The sequence below is a fragment of the Aethalodelphis obliquidens genome, unplaced genomic scaffold, assembly GCF_003676395.1.
Source record: "Aethalodelphis obliquidens isolate GAN/ISIS:26980383/991018 unplaced genomic scaffold, ASM367639v1 scaffold31, whole genome shotgun sequence".
NCBI classification, from domain to species: Eukaryota; Metazoa; Chordata; class Mammalia; order Artiodactyla; family Delphinidae; genus Aethalodelphis; species Aethalodelphis obliquidens.
Genome location: NW_020837975.1, coordinates 8,120,517 through 8,137,442, shown reverse-complemented (window position 1 = coordinate 8,137,442; position 16,926 = coordinate 8,120,517). Strand labels below are relative to the sequence as shown.

At 38.1% G+C, this 16,926-nt stretch overlaps 1 protein-coding gene across 3 annotated transcripts in view; it reads left to right on the top strand.

Annotated features, from left to right (window-relative positions):
* SRPK1 (SRSF protein kinase 1) overlaps positions 1 to 13,843 on the top strand; it is an 82,156-nt gene extending 68,313 nt beyond the window's left edge. For 2 of the 3 annotated variants that reach the window (XM_027126740.1, XM_027126738.1), the window contains 4 exons: positions 522 to 629; positions 5,151 to 5,220; positions 9,769 to 9,861; positions 11,363 to 13,843. In XM_027126740.1, coding sequence (XP_026982541.1) covers positions 522 to 629; positions 5,151 to 5,220; positions 9,769 to 9,861; positions 11,363 to 11,547 — 456 coding nt within the window. In that variant the 3' untranslated portion in view covers positions 11,548 to 13,843. Of the gene's footprint in view, positions 1 to 521; positions 630 to 5,150; positions 5,221 to 9,367; positions 9,461 to 9,768; positions 9,862 to 11,362 lie in introns of all 3 variants that reach the window. The other variant, XM_027126739.1, reaches the window with a different exon arrangement.
* Positions 13,844 to 16,926: the final 3,083 nt, after the last annotated feature.

Sequence of the window (16,926 nt, the reverse complement as noted above, 5' to 3'; positions counted from 1 at the left end):
GATTCGTATTTGATATTTTTGGAGGAGTAAGGGAGGCAAAAGAGAATGAGAGCAAGAAGTCTTTATAGGTGGTGTTTATAAGGTTCTTAAAACTTGAAACTTACATCTTTTATTTTCCTATAATGAGCACACAGCAAGAAGAGTTTGAACTGAACCTAAATTTGTATCATTTATTTGTTGAAATACAAGTTATTAATTTTAGACAAATGAACAACTTAATTTTTGTTTGGGGTAATAGTTTTCCATTTCTTAAAAAGCGATTGTTATTCCCTAACGTGTGTATCTATATTAAGTTCAGACTCATGTTTAGAGAAATAATTTGGAGTAGACAGCATATAAAGAAAAGTGCTGTTTGGAGCTAATAACGTCTAAATGATACTTAAGAAATTAGCCACATGGGAACTTTGGTTTGGGGAAAGCTTCGGTGAACTTATTTTAATCTCCATCATTAAGCAGTCATGACTTGTTACTTTTTAGAATAAAGGAATTTTTAAATACTGTTTCTTTCTTCATTTACTCAGCACAAACATTTCACTGAAGATATTCAGACAAGGCAGTATCGCTCCTTGGAAGTTCTGATAGGATCTGGCTATAATACCCCTGCTGATATTTGGAGCACAGCGTGCATGGTAATGTTTTTCCCATTGACTTTAACTTGTTACGTGGTAATTTGCTAATTTCAGTAGACCAGTGGATTAACAAACAGAAAAGGATTTTTTTTCTGACTCATCACTGGCACTCTGAATCCTGTGTCTGGAGAGGTCTGAATTTAAAAGCTTAGTTACAAACATCTGACATTCCGTTCGGTTCCTGCCAAATTCCTGTTAGGTGAAGGAACCAAATGTTTCCTACTACAGATTGGGGTTGCGGGGCGGCTAAAAACAACTGCTCAGACACGGTGCTGCTTTTGATGAGGAGAAGTTACTCTTACCCTTGCCCTCAGCTCTGATCTATTTTCAGATTAGGGAAAACCCTGGAAACTGCTTCATTCTGTACAGTTTAGCAGTCACTCAGCCGTCTTTGCACCTCACAGGATATGAAGCTCAGTCATCCATGGATTCATAAGTTGCTGCTTTGACCTTGTCAGGCAACTACTCAAGTAGTCAGACTTAGTTGATATTAAATGACTTCCCACAGATAGCCTCATGTTGGAACATATTATATTGTTTCCTGAAGTGGAGTGTACTCTTCAATTTGTAATTGTGGATTTACTTTTTTCTCTTCCACTCATTTTAAGTACTGGCAGGAACCATGTCTATAATGTATAGCTAAGTGTCTGGTGCAGGGCCTGGGACATTTTGAGGGGGTGCAATGCACTGCTAATGCTAACTTCCTGGAGTTATCACAGACTTCACAGATTAAAGGCATAGTTTTCCACAAGACTACCCTCACTTCAGACACCAGCTGCAAGCTCTGGGGTCCACAGGCCACCTGCACCTCCTGACCATCTGGCTACAAATTGGGAGTTTCCATTGTCCTTTCAGATTCAGTAGTTTGCTAGAATGACTCACACAACTCAGGGAAGTTCTAAAACATTTCAGTTTTGATATAAAGGTTACAAATCAGGACCAGCCAAATGAAGACATGCATACAGTGAGGTCTGAGAGTGGACCAAAGGTTAAGCTTCTGTGTTCTTAGGACACATCAGTTTCCTGGTACGTCAGTGTGTATCACCAACCAGGGAAGTTCACCCAAGCTTTAGGTGCCCAAAGTTTTTACTGAGATTTCGTTACTTGGGCATGATTTATTGAATCATTGGTCATGTGGTTGAACTCAGTCTCCAGCCCCCTTCCCTTCCTGAGAGGTTGGGAGGTCAGTTTTGACAACACTCAGCCCAAAACCTCAACCCTCTAATTGCACAGTTGGTCTTGTCCAACTTGGTGGCATATCCAACCCCCCTCTTGAAACTGTGTCTAGGGGCCCACTATGAGTCACCTCATCAGTATAAACTTAAGTGTGGTCCGAAGGGGCCCACCATGAATAACAAAAGGCGCGTTTATCACTTGGAAAGCCCAAGAGTTGAGAGGCTTCCTCCCGGGAAACAGGAACAAGATCAAACAAATTCTTTAGTATACAATAATACTTAATAAATGTTTGTGGACCATCAAATGAGTGAACTAAATCAGAAACATATTAAACTGTCACTTCAATTAACGTTTAGTATTTATAATCAACTTTGGGGAAAACTTAAAAGAGAAAGGACAGACTAGAAGCCCCAACCTGTTTTGTGTCATAGATTTCTTTGACGCCCACATTCCTGAAAACCTTTGTCTTCCAAAGATAATAAAGTTTAAACCATGTTGTTAATATGGCATGACCTTCTAAATTATTTTGTTATGGCATGTCTGTGGTCTTTTAAGGGGGAGGGCTGTCTAAATTGAAGATGATTTGGTATTGTGTGCACAAGATGAAAGAACATTGGAAGAAAATCTTCTTTCTTGCCATACTTTAAAGCTTTGTGTTGAGGAATCTGATTTGGATTGAGTTGGTAGAGGAAATAATTGATAGAGATGCCGCCATACAAAATACAGCTAGTTTGTAGGTGGCATCTGATTTATTATGATGTGGTTCTTAGTAGTGGGTTAATTGAGGGCAGTAGGTCCTGCTTGCTATGTAACATAGTATGTACAGTGTCAGGCTTAAGAAGGCAAAAAGGCAAAAAAGATGAAAGGGGGGTGGATTAACCTTGGCCCCTCTTTGGACCAGCTCATGTGCAGGAATTTTTTTGACCAAAGGAGGGAAAGCACTTACCTGACTTGAGACAATATCATGAAAACTTGAGGCCCATTTGTTCCCCCAAATTTCTCTCATTTTGCTAATAGATGTAGAAAACGTGCTTTAAATTTCACCATACTCAGAGAATAAAAATAAATCTTGGAATATCAGAAGTGCCTGGAGAGATGGATCATCCTTCATCTAGTACAATTAATTGATGGAAAGATTGGGACCCTTTCTGAGGTAAAAAGGCAAGTTGAGAGATTGCCTGCCACTTCAGTGATTGAGACTACAAAGTTAGAAGGAAAGTTATAAGAAGGGAATGCTCTGTGAAGAGCATTAAGAATTAATAAAGAATAGATGTTTTAAAATTCTCCAAACGTTCTATGGATTTTGACAAGTTTGTAATGACATGTATCTACTACCATAGTATCATACAGCATAGTTTCACTGCCCTAAGAATCCTCTGTGCTCTGTCTCTTCATCCATCTGCACCCCCTGCCAACCCCTGGCCACCACTGATGTTTTTATTGTCTCTATAGTTTTGCCTTTTCCAGAATGTCATAGTTAGAATCATACAGTATAATTCAGTTTAGCTTTTTTTCACTTTGTAATATCATTTATGGTTCCTCCATGTCTTTTTATGACTTGATAGCTCATTCCTTTTTGTCACTGAATAATATTCCATTATCTGGATGTACCAGCACACTGGATTTATCATACCTTCCCTGATTTTGCCTCTGTCTGTTAGCATGACCCTGACTGACGTAAAATAGGCCCTGTGGTCAGTGTGAGACAAGCACAGGAGTGGGCACCAGGAGCCGTGGATTCTAGGATGGACTTGGCCTTTCTGTTCTGGTCAGTTTTCTCATCTGTAAAGGAAAGATGTTTAACTAGGTGTTTTGTAATCTAGAGTTTCTACTAGTTTTCATTTCTGATGTTGTGATCTTTCGGTTTGGTTTGGTTTTTTTTACTGTTATCTTATTTATAAAATTGTAACTACTAGCAACTACCTTATGTTCCAAAAATAAAGTTCTTTTAGAGAACTTTAGGTAACGAGTTGTAAGTATCTAGGTGGAAAATTTTAGAATATTTTAAACTTTTAGAAAACTATCTACTTTTTTTTTTTAGCTTTAATATCTTCACTGAATCCCCTACTATGAGATGGAAAAATTAAAGTACTGGTTTCAGAAGAGACTGACAGACTTTGATGAATAAGAATCACAAATTGTTTCTGTTCTGCTTTGAGACCGTAAACCTCAGGATAATTAGAGGGTGAAACAGGTATCTGTTCTATCAGTGTAGTTCAGTTTCATAACAAACTGCTAGCATGTAAAACAAGCTATGCCTAGCAAGAAGCCACAGCATCTCTGACATTTTAGAGACAATCCTGAAACTTCTGCTTTTGTGGCCTTGCTCTGGGTAGTGGTACAGCCCAAGTTATACATTTTTTGAGAAAGACTATTCTATCGTAACACTGGCAAACCACCAAGACCTAGATAGACATGGGTCTGAATTGAGAATGTGCCCCAACTAAATCCACTCCACAGTTCTTGAGATTGTCTGGGCTGGTTAGTACCATTGAGTCAACCAAAACTGACCCATGGCTAGCAGTTGACTTATAACTATACTTTTTATATCAATAAGGTCCTTTTTAAAACTGCTGTTAAATTACTTGGTTTAATTTTAGTCAGTGAAAAATTAATACAACCCCATCACTCACACGCTGTCCTTCTGTACTGGTTGACACTTATTCCTGAGGAAATCACTTTTTCAGTCCCTCTCAAACACTGTTTACAAGACGTTTTCTTGTTATAGGGGACTTGTGCCTTTTCCTGGTTGGTGGATGCTAACCTGCTGGTCAATATGAGTAGCTCCTGACTCCATTTATACTTAATCTTTTTCTGTAGACCTAGGAATTGGGGACTCTCTATCTGGGACAGTGCTTTTCCAAAGCAAAACTTTAAAAATGTACTTTTTAGCAAACACTGAAGAGTCATAGGTAGAAAAATGTCTGAATTTTTTTGGTTTTGATTTTAGATACAGAATGTTAATTTCTAGCCATGTGAAGTTATAAGTTATTCATGTTTATCTCATTAATAATTTAATAACTTAGAATCACCTTAGATATGCCCCTCTCTGAGCAAAAAGAGAAACTTAAGAGAGCTGAATCACTGATTGAAGGATTGGGGTGTACAGGGCTTGGAATAATCCACATATTGATATTAACTGAGTTTTTGCAGTTTTCCTGCTCCATTTTATTAAGGTACAGGTGTGAAAGGAAAGCTTTTTAGGAATAATCTTAGAGAATTTTTTAAATAATCATTTGCAGGTTTTCCAAGAAGAAAAAATTACTTAAAATTGAGCCAAATAGCAGTAAATTTCCCAAACGTCTTTCTTTTTTATGCTTTCATAAGCTTTCCTCTTTTTCTTAGGCCTTTGAACTGGCCACAGGCGACTATTTATTTGAACCTCATTCAGGGGAAGAGTACACTCGAGATGAAGGTAAGTCCCCTCAACCAAGGATGTCTGTGCACGGTGGCTAATGTAATTTGCTAGTACTGAAGAGCCTTAGTCTTCTTAGTGTGCTAAGTATATATAAGTCCCAGAAAAGATAGAAATATAAGATATTTTATGTTAAGTATTAGGTATCCTAGATATTTTATAATAGATATTAAAGAATTCTATATAAGAATTAGAGAAAAGGCCACAGTTGGTTAAACTAAAACTTGTATTGGGTTGGCCAAAAAGTGCCTTGAGTTTTTAAGTAAAAATAAAAGACTCATTTTCACCAAGAACTTTATTGAACAACGTACTCACCCTTTTGTTCCACTACCTTCTGCCATTTTTCAGGCAACTTCATAATTCCATTTTCCCAAAACTTTTATCTTTTTGAGTAAAGAACTGTTCCAGGTGTCTTCCAGGGGATTGAAATTTTTTCCATTAGGAGAATTTTGTAAAGATTGAAATAAATGGAAATCTGAAGGTGCAATGTCTGGTGAATACGGCAGTTGAATCAGAACTTCCCAGCCAAACTGTGACATTTTTTGCCTGGTCATCAGAGAAACATGTGGTCTTGCGTTATCTTGATGGAAGATTATACATTTTCTGTTGACTAATTCTGGACATTTTTCATCAAGTGCTGCTTTCAGTTGGTCTAATTGGGAGCAGTACTTGTTGAAATTAATCATTTCGTTTTCTGGAAGGAGCTCATAATAGAGGACACCCTTCCAATCCCACCATGTACACAACATTACCGTCTTTGGATGAAGACCAGCCTTTGGTGTGATTGGTGGTGGTTCATTTCACTTGCCCCACGATCTCTTCTGTTCCACATTATTGTACAGTATCCACTTTTCATCGCCCGTCACAATTTGTTTTAAAAATGGAACATTTTCATTACATTTAAGTAGAAAAATCGCATGCAGAAATACGGTCAAGAAGGTTTTTTTCGCTTAACTTACGTGGAACCCAAACATCAAAGCGATTAACATAACCTAGCTGGTGCAAATGATTTTCAGCGCTTGGTTTGGATATTTTGAGTATGTCACCTGTCTCCTGCGTGGTATAACATTGATTGTTCTCAGTGTTTCGATTGATCGTTATCAACTTCAACTGGTCTACCCGACCGTGGAGCATTATCCAGCGAGAAATCTCCAACATGAAACTTTGCAAACCACTTTTGACACATTTGTCAGTCACAGTACCTTCTGCATACACTGCACAAATCTTTTTTTGCGTTTCAGTTGTGTTTTTAACCTTTCTTGAAATAATAAAGCATAATATGCCGAAAATGTTGCTTTTTTCACAAAAATTCACCAATTTTGATAAGTCTTTTTTTAAAACACACACTGATAAGACAAGCTGTCACATACAATCTAACAAAATTGTTTTGAATGAAGTTAAAGACACGTAAGTGCTACTAGAGCCATCTTACGTCATAACCCGAAGGAACCTTTTGGCCAAACCAATATTTGCCAGGTTTCTTATAAAACATCTAGTCATTTTCCTTCCTGTGTAAATCAGTGATTCATTCTTTACCCAGTTTGGATCTGCCTGTTCATCAACTTGTTGCCCAGTTATGCTTGCAACTTTATTTGGAAGTCGATTTTATCAGATACACACTACTTGAATGCAGAGAATATATCCTATTTGTCTATATAAATTGTACAACATTCAGCATTCTTTTTGCTCCTTTCTGAAAATTAAAGCTGTATTTTTCTTTTTAAATGATACTAACATTTGGATTCCATTTTAAAACAAAATATTATTGGTTTATATTTTGCAATACCAGTGGGAAAAGCCCAAGGCGTCAGATGTTCTGAGAGGCTGTGAAAGCAGACAACTAAATGTGTGATGATTTTTTAAAAATCATAGTGGCATTCAAGTAACTAGATGAAATAATAATGTGAATAAGAAAACTTTATTAAAGGAATGTTTTACCTTCTTTATTATACAGTTTTGGCGCTTTTGTTTTCAGGATTAATGGGGATTACTTTGAGAGAGCACTACCAGTGTACCCTCCCGATGCAGAAAATATATCTTTTACTTTCTGTGCTTTCCTTGATTTTTGGGGAAATCAGGTTCTGCTTTATGGAACCAACAGTGCTATTTCTCAAACTGGTCCCCTGGGATGTCAAAAGGCAATGTTAGTAAGGCCTGCTGATATTCCTAATAAGTACCGTTTGAAAAATGCTCTGCTAACTAATCACCATAGCCATATGCCTGTTTTAGTGGGTACAGTTTGGACATGTTTTCTGTATATAAGCCCCTTTTACTGTAATTACTACCTGTGTACACACTTGATTTTTCCCTGTTATCTGCTTGCTTTTTTCTGGGTTATAAGTTTGGGGCTGTAGACTTAACATCGTTTTAGAAATGCCCTATCAAATCTGTTTGCAAGGGTAATTAACTTTTTTCTCTTTATTTCCCTGGATTCCCTATAAATAGTGTGTGGTACAGACTCATATAGTGGCTAGAATTACATTGTACAGGATCTTATGCTACCAAACCTGAAAATTGAAATGTATATGAAAAGACTCAAGTAAGGGAAAAGGGAGAACCAGTTACCCTAGATATTTATATCCTAATTTATTCCCTCCTATTCCAGCCCTTAGATAAAACCTCAGATTACTACTGTTTGGCCCATAGGAGCAGGAAAAAGCAAACCCTATCCCCTGGCTAGTATATGCATAGTGTTACAAGTCCTGGTAAGACTGGGGCCTAAGTAGCATGTCCTCTGTTATTAGGGACATTCCACAACCCTAAATCTTGGAATAATAGTTGATAATTTTGCCTGTCAGATATATTAATCCTATGATTAATTGATAAGCCAGAGATAGGTTGCTGGAATTTAAAGTAATATAACAATTTTAAGGGAAAAATAATTCCTTGGTAGGAAAAATATTAAAAGAACCAATACTTTACTTGGAAGTTTACAGGAAGACAAATTATAGTCTCATTTATAATTAATTTATACAAAGATATTTACTTGCAGATCCTGCCTAAAATTGGCAGAAATTTTTTGGCAGCCAAATACTTGTTACCAAACCATAAATTCAGTAAAAACTGCCCAAAAGTTATAGTGAATTCATAAAGTTCTTCTAAAATGACACCACTGAGTCCTTTACATGAGAAATAGATGTGACCTGAAACCTTCACAAATTCCCAGATAAGTGTATGTCTCTAGCATATGATTTTATCCTAAGATACATTATTGGAAGTTTTAAGTGATTGCTTTTGACCTGGATTCTGTAACTACAGGATTAAAGTCATTTTTAAAGCTGTTTTGTGGCTAGGAGCCATCACTTTTTAAAGCCTCTTCATATTTTTACTTTTTGTCACCTGCAGAAAAAGGTAATAGACCTGTGTGTAGGTGTGGATGCTGGCTGGTCCCAAGCTCGTCTGCTGGTGGCAGACTGCCCACCTCCCTGGCAGTGCTCACAGTCCATATGCCTGCTGTGACAGTTACAAGACACTACATGATGTAAACATTTTAGTGGCCAAAGATAGTCAAGTAGCTATACTTTAAATGTTTGTGCTCATTTTTTCTTTAATAATGTGATTTTTTAAATTAAAAAACAGACAAAACGAAAAAACATCTGGACTAGACATGATACGATAGGGGTTTTCATTTGAGTTCTAGCTCTTATTGGCCTTGTGGCTTCAAGTATGCCGTTCTCCCAGAGGTTCCACTTTTCACCTTTAAAATGAGGTATTAAATTTTGGCCTGTTTTACAGGGTAATTGTGAAAACTCGATCATATGTGAGTGCTTTGTCATGAACATTCTTAAAGTGATATTATTACTCTGTGAAGCCCAGAGCACTATTATAAATAAATGTCTGTTCTAGAATGTCTAAAGCATATTGCTACACTCTTGTAGCTTAGCTGAAAAACCCACCTGGACCTAGATATAGACAAAATAGAAATAAAATATTATAGATAAGCCTCCAAACTCCAGAATGGGACTTGCCAACTACTATCAAGTGACAAACCACCGGAAATAATTCTTGGCCTTCCCAGGCTTCCCTTGAGTATCCTCGGTTTTATTTGTACTTACTTTTAAACAGCTAGTTCTTGAAAAAGCTATTCATAGAAAAACCTCTTTTACAGCTTGTCCTTGATCCTGTTCTTCTTACCCTTCTATTTTAGACCACATTGCGCACATTATAGAGCTGATAGGCAGAATTCCAAGACGGTTTGCCCTCAGTGGGAAATATTCACAGGACTTCTTCAATCGCAGAGGTAGTATTGTTAACATGAGTTTTCATCTAGGCCCCAGGGATGCAACTTCAGGAAGCAGAGCATTCACACCAAGATTGTTTTTACTTATCACTCAAGTCCCACTGAAGTGGGTACCTGATTTTTAATGGTTTTCTGGATTCTCCATTAGATGGATAGAGTCCTCTTCTTCCCATTTAGGACAGAAAGCAAGCTGAAATGCTTTATAAAGAGGTGTGCATGCTACTCTTTCTGCCAATATCTAGAACTGCATTTGTTACCCCTGTTATGTATATCTTTTTTCCCCCTCTTGAAATGTTTGAAACATACAGATCACATTGCATTGATCATAGAACTTCTGGGGAAGGTGCCTCGCAAGCTCATTGTGGCAGGAAAATATTCCAAGGAATTTTTCACCAAAAAAGGTAAAATAAATGTGTTTGTTCCCAGACATTAAGGGGACAAAAGTGTTTAACAATGAAGAGGTAAGTACAGCTTGGGTACGTGTTCCCAACACATACAGAAGGATGGTCCTACCTTGAATGCTGAGCTGTGACTTAGCAGACCCTGGAGCTAGACTGCCCAGCTGCTCCACTGCTTATGTGGCCTTTGACACAACCTCAGTTTGCTGCTTTATAAACGGAGATTACTTCATATTAAATTCGTTACTATGTGTATAGTAGCTGGCACATGGTTGATTACTCCTACTACAGGACTTCTGAAAAATGGGCAGATTTTGCTGAGGCAGTTCTATCAAAGGGCAAGTAGTTTCAGCTTTTTAAGAGCAGGACTACATCTCACCTTGTAGTCCGTGATACCTAACACAGTCACTTCAACACATCAGTCATATGAATTAACTTTATACTTTGAATTGCGTAAGTTATGTTATCACTTATTAGTGAAGAAAACACAAGATAAAACTCTCACCTCAAATTTTTGCCTAGATAATATATGTTGGCGTATTTAAATACGAATTTCTTATGCATTCTAAATATATTTAAAAGCTTAAGTATGAAACCCTGACCTAGAAGGGACTAGAAAACTGTCTGGACTTTTTTCCATGGTTCCCTTTTTCCTCACAACCTCTACACTAGTGCTGAGAAAAACCATCTTTCTCAACACTTGACAGCAGGCATCCTCAGAAACATTTCTTAATGTTTTTCTTTGAGGCAGGAAAATGAAGTGCTTCATAGTTTCTTCCTTGTGTGCAAAGTCAAATTAATGGCATATACCAAGTAGGTAATTAGGCACTCACTGCCCACAGAAGAGACTTCAAATACGTGTCATGTAAGAAAAGAAATTTAAAGCAGCATTTACCTTAACAAGTCACTAATCATTGACTGTCTTTTTAAAAAAACATTGTTTCAAGGAGGCAAAAAGTAATGTTCCAGAATAGTACAGGGTGTGATGCAGCTGTATCTGAAAGTTTATTTGTTCTTTTAGTTTTGTTACTTTTATACATTTGACATAGTTTTAGCTCTTTGTTTTTTAATTACTGCCTTATTTCGAAGCAACATTTGCTAAACTATTGAGCCAAAAAAAGAGTACAAGCAAATTATTCTTGGTATGTGGTGATAAATTGCCTCTGAACACTGTATGAGACCATGCTGAGTATATAGGCATTTAATATTCATTTTAGTGAATACCTAGTTCCTGATAGGCCTGCCCAGTTTGATTGGGACAAAAAATCCTGGAATGGTGGAGAAAAAAATTATTTAAAATTTTTAGGCCCTCGTGAAGAATGGAGACTCTTCTTTCCAAGGAATGCATTAGAGAAGAGATGTGCTTTGTGAATGGAGAAGGATTAGATTCTGATGGCAAAATTTGATTCTTCATAGACTATCTGGATTAGTTCCTGCATTTCCACAAAAGGATCTTGTCACTTGTCAGTGTTGGTCAGTTTCTTTTGTACTCTCTTTACCTTAGGTGACCTGAAACACATCACGAAGCTGAAACCCTGGGGGCTTTTTGAGGTTCTGGTGGAGAAGTATGAATGGTCTCAGGAAGAGGCAGCTGGTTTCACAGATTTCTTACTGCCCATGTTGGAGTTGATCCCCGAGAAGAGGGCCACTGCCGCTGATTGTCTCCGGCACCCTTGGCTCAACTCCTAAGCCCCAGCCCAGCACTGCAGCAGAGATCACACGCTGGCCCTCTGCCCCTCCCCTCCAACCATTTCCCTCTTCCCTTTTCAGGGTGAAGCTCTTCCTTCAAGGGTTTCTAGGGTGTTTTTTGGTTTTTGTTGAATCCAACATGTTCATTTGGGTTTGCTTATTTGACCCTGTGGAGATCCCCCCACAGCCATTGGGCATCCTAGGTGAATTTGGCCTTGATTGGGCTCAGCCAAAGACTAATGGACTAAAATGTGAAACAGCCTCTCACCCCTGTACCCTTGTCTTTCCATTAGGACATCCTTTAAATTATAAGCATCCTTTTAAAAAGAGCTATGAAGATGTATGAGCTCATCCTTTTATTCACTGACTCTAAGAGTCAAATTTTCTAGTGCATATCCTATTGCCAGCATAAGGATGAGAAGGGGAAAGGTATTACTTCTGTGTACAGCAGAGATATTAAACTTGCTGTATCCAGGCTGCATCATCTTCCTGGATTGTTTCTGTTGTTTTCTATGTTCACATTTTTTTCTGCGACTTTTAAACTGCTATCTTTTTAAATGAGCTGTATAAACACCGTATTTGGGTACCATTTTATCACTGTTCAAAGCACTGTCAAATTCCTTTCATCCTTTAATAACTCTAAGATCCTCGAATCTTCAGTCTGATTTTTGATGGAAACAAAAATGGAACCACTGACTAGTAGTTTCTTCAGAACCACATATATTCTGCAAACTGTCCTTTCCTATGTCTCTTCTGTACCCTACCAGCAGAGTTACTTTGATTGGCTGTTTGTTTTGTTTTTTAATCCCTGGCTGGCACTTTACTCATTGCACTTGAGTTTATTGCCCCATAACTAAAGAATTCAGGATGACTCTAGAAAGGAAAACTGGATTTCAGAGATTTCCCATCTGAGAAGCAACTGTCCTAGAGTTCTCGGTTCTTTTACAAATAGTCCCCAACTTTTATTTACAGCTTTTTCTTTACCTTGTCCAGAATTCAGCCTTAAAGCAGTTTCCCCCTACGGCTTTGCCTTTCTCATTTTCTCAGAGGCTTCATTCAGGTCTTAAATGAAATCCCAGGATACAAGAACCAAGGGGAGGGGGGGTGGGATGGCACTTTTTTTTTATTGTTTATTTTGAGGGTTGTAGGGGTTTTTTTCTCTTTTTGTTTGGTTTAAGGTTAGCCATTCTCTGCTGCTATTCCTTTGTATAATGTAAGTTTTAAATTTTGAGATGATTGAAATGTACTTGAGGCTTTTTTTTTTTTTTTTTAATGAGAAAAGGCATTGTGAATATTATTTTAGGATGGGCCTCTCCTAGACTTGCCCTAGACATTACATATATTCCTCGGGTCATATTGAAAAGCAAAAGAGGGACAGGATTGGGGTCACAGCTGCTTGTTCTGCACGGACCAAGTGGGCCTTGGGGATTACAGCATTCTCCAGAAGCGGCTACAGGACTCTGATTTACAGAAAGCCGAGGAGGTGCAACTTGAGGCTCTACTAGCAAAGCACCGATGAGACTGTTAGGTAGCCAGCTTCCTTTACAGGAGATTGGAATCTAGATTCTGTCATTTATCTACCAACAAAGGCAAAGGAAAAAGTGGTGCAATTATGCAATCCATTTAACTCGTAAACATATTACCCTGAATAACTGGCCAGCCGTTCATCGATCCTTGATGGATAGTTCTGAAATCAGACATGTTCCTGTAGAAAGAATTTGAAGTGAGGCTGTTCTATGCACCTATCAAGAATAAAGAAAATAGATTGTATCAAACAACGGCAGGGAAAATCCTTCAGCAATTCTAATCCACTTTGGGTTTTCAGCGATATATACATCTAAAGCAATACCAGACTAGAACTGAATTCTTTTCTATGCTGTAAAATCACAATTGTGGAATTACAGGGATTCTGGTGATGACATTAAGGTGAACTAACCAAACACACACAAATAGAAGGCCCTGTTTTAACAACTGACATGAAGAGAAATTTTAATAAGAGAGAACCTGTAACTTTTTGGAAATGTTTTCCCACCAAACAAGGGCTTTTCCTCTATCACTTAAGGAGCCAGATGAATTAAAAGCCGTAGAAAGAGGCAGCTGTAGAATTTGATCTTCCAAGCACCCCATCTACCTTTCCTGAACTCAATCATAATGTCAAATTGCCAGGATCTCACTAAAGGATTTCTATTTGCTGTCAGTAAAAAATAAAACCCCAAACACATTTTTATTCTTTCTACTGGTTGCATTGTCTGTTTTCTTTGTAAATGCAGTACAATAAACAAATTATTTAATAACCTACATGTTTCCAGGAGATTTCTGTTTATTTGTTGCCCAAGTTGATCTGACCTAGCTTCAGAATGGAGGAAAGGATTGGTTGAGTTGCTTTTTGAATTTAAATATGCCATGAAACTGTGTAACTTAAACACATGCCATTTTGGGGGGTTTGTAGCTTTGCTTCTATCTTTAAATTGGGCGTGGGGTGGGATTTAACAAAGTACATTTTGGTAAATTCTAAGAAAATTGTTATTCCCTACATTTGATACCATTTTTGCAGTATTTGTGGGGGGTTTTCCCCCACAGATCACAAAGTGCAAAATGTCAAAAGTTTTGTGAACTCAAAGGCACTGGACTGATGACCACTATTATACACAAGTTTTCATATACTTGTCTCATTCACCCCTCAGTATAAATTCTTAGAAATGGAATGGCTGGGGCAGAGAGTAAGCACGTTTTTAAGGCTTTTAATAAATGTTCCCTAACTTACGTGGAGAACAGTTGGACTGTTTTGCTATGACCAACAGTATTTGAATGGGCCTATTGTAATCTCACTCATTTTATTCCTAATAGCCAGTTTGATTGCCCCAAAAGGGGAATCTCTTGTTTTAATTTGCATATTAGATGACTAGTGAAGTCAAAAGCTTGTTTCATGGGTTTTATTGGCCATTTGTAGTTTTGGGTTATTAGCCTACAATTACCCAGCTTTCTTTTGGCATGCTTCCCTATTTGATGATTTGGTAACATCTTTGTCGTTTTTCCATCACATTTTCCAGTTTTTAATTTGCCTTTCATTTTTATTTGTGGTATTTCTGGGCTGTGCTGGGTCTTTGTTGCTGCACACAGGCATTTCTCTAGTTGCTGTGTGCAGGCTTCTCGTTGCGGAGCACGAGCTCTAGGTGCGCGGGCTCAGTAGTTGTGGCACGTGGGCCCTAGAGCGTGTGGGCTTAAGTAGTTGTGTGTGGGCTCTAGGGCGCATGGGCTTCAGTAGTTGTGGTGCACGGGCTCAGTAGTTGTGGCTTGCAGGCTCTAGAGCACAGGCTCAGTTGCTCCGTGGCATGTGGGATCTTCCCGGACCAGGGATCGAACCCATGTCCCCTGCATTGGCAGGCAAACTCTCAACCACTGTGCCACCAGGGAAGTTCCTATTTATGGTATTTTTAATGTTATTCATAAAAAGTCCTCCAGCCCTGAACTACATAAACTGGTTTTTTTCTGTTTGTTTTAATTGAGCCATGCTTAAGACATATGTAGTGTGTTCATACTGTAGTGTTGACTAGAATGTAACCTGTTTAAAAAAACAACCAAAAAAAATTAAATTGGAATTCATCAAACCAGTATGTTCATCAGACTGATGAACTTAGGCAGTTTCTCTAAGCTTTGTGTTAAATGTATGGACCTTGAACTCTGAGGGTTTTGGAAAACTTAAGTTCTAAGGGAGCTTGTAGCTATCTCAAAATAACTGTCAAACTGAGGTGGAGTTACAGCCCTGAGTGTCCACAGGGAGACCATTTAGCTGCTCCAGAGCCTGCCCAGGTTACAAATCGACTTCATCACTGCTCATTGTTTTATTTTTGACGCCTGTAGAGTCTTCCAGTTTGGCCTTATAAGGAAAGTGATTTGCTCTTAGAGTATCACAAAAAATTGATGATTTATTGATAATAGAATCTGAACTTATATTTACTCTGTAAATAAGGTCTTAGGACACCAGAGAAGTTTCAACAGTCCTTTGTGTTTTGCCCACCAATTTGGTGCCGTTGGAGTTAGCAAAGCATTGATAATTTACAGCTCTTTCTCAGTCTTCAAAGCAATATGAAAAGATAATATCTAAACTTATATAAAGATAATATATATGAATCTTGAGACCTACTGAGGAGGAAGTTTGTTTTTATGTCACTTTAGTCTTGTTTTTAAAAGGTGGAATTTTAAAACAAGTGATAAGCATTTGTCTTTTAAGTCCTTGTGCAAATATTTATCCACACCAAGTCCTTATGATATCAGAAATATCTCAGTTAAAAAAAAACAATATTTGAGATCATTTTGTGTTTAGAAGTTTTAACTAAGTAAGTTTACATTAGTACCTACTCTGTTACTGACTGTACCACTCCTTGTAAAGGGATGAGGGTTTTCACTACATAGATGATCAATCTGATTTTATATCCTCCCAGGTTCAATTTTTTATCATAATCTTCTCTTTTGTCCTTAATTCATATCTAGTTGTTGCCCATTATAATACAGTAACAAGCCTTGCCCTCCCATTTGGCAGAACTGGGTTGGTATCAGTGTATCAGCTGCCTGCAATTTGAGCTATGTTCATAGAAGTTGTGCCCTTACGACATTTCATTGGTTGCTTTGGATTTACTAAATATAGAGGAAAGTATGGTCAGTGTTGGAAATTAGTGGACCCTACTATAAATACTTGAAGTTAGATAGCAAAAGTGGGGTGAGTTTGAGGGTTAGGGCCCTTCATCTTCAGCAATTTGTTACAAAACAAACATGTATCCATCAGCATGTACGGTTACTAGAATCTAATCTTTGTTCCAGTAAAGCATTCCAGTAAATGCCCATTTCAGCAGAAAATTAATTACAAATAACTATGAGAAACAACTTTTTAAAATACTCCAATGATTCTCACCTCCTGGTATTCACACACTTGTGCAACTCCCTCACCTTTAACGTGGGCTGGACTTTGTGGTGGTTCTAACAATCAGATTAAGGCAAAAGTAGCAGGATGTCACTTAGATTTGGTTACAAAGGGTGCTTCCGTCTGTGCACCTGCTCTTGCTCTGTCTTGGAAGACTTGCTCTGGGGAAGCAAGTTGCCAGGTGAATAGCCCTTTGGAGAGGCCCTCAGCCAGCAAGGAACTCAGGCCTTCGGCCCAACAACCTGTGAGAAGTTGAGTCCTGCAGACAACCACTGAGCTTGGAAGCAGATCCAACACCTTAATTGCAGCGCTGTGAGAAGCCTTGAGGCAGAGACACCTAGCTGAGGCAGAGACACCTAGCTAAGCCTTGCTGATTCCTAACCCACAGAAACTGAAATGTTTTAAGCCACTGAGTCGAGGGGTAATTTGTTATGCAGCAACAGGTAACTAATACAGAGATG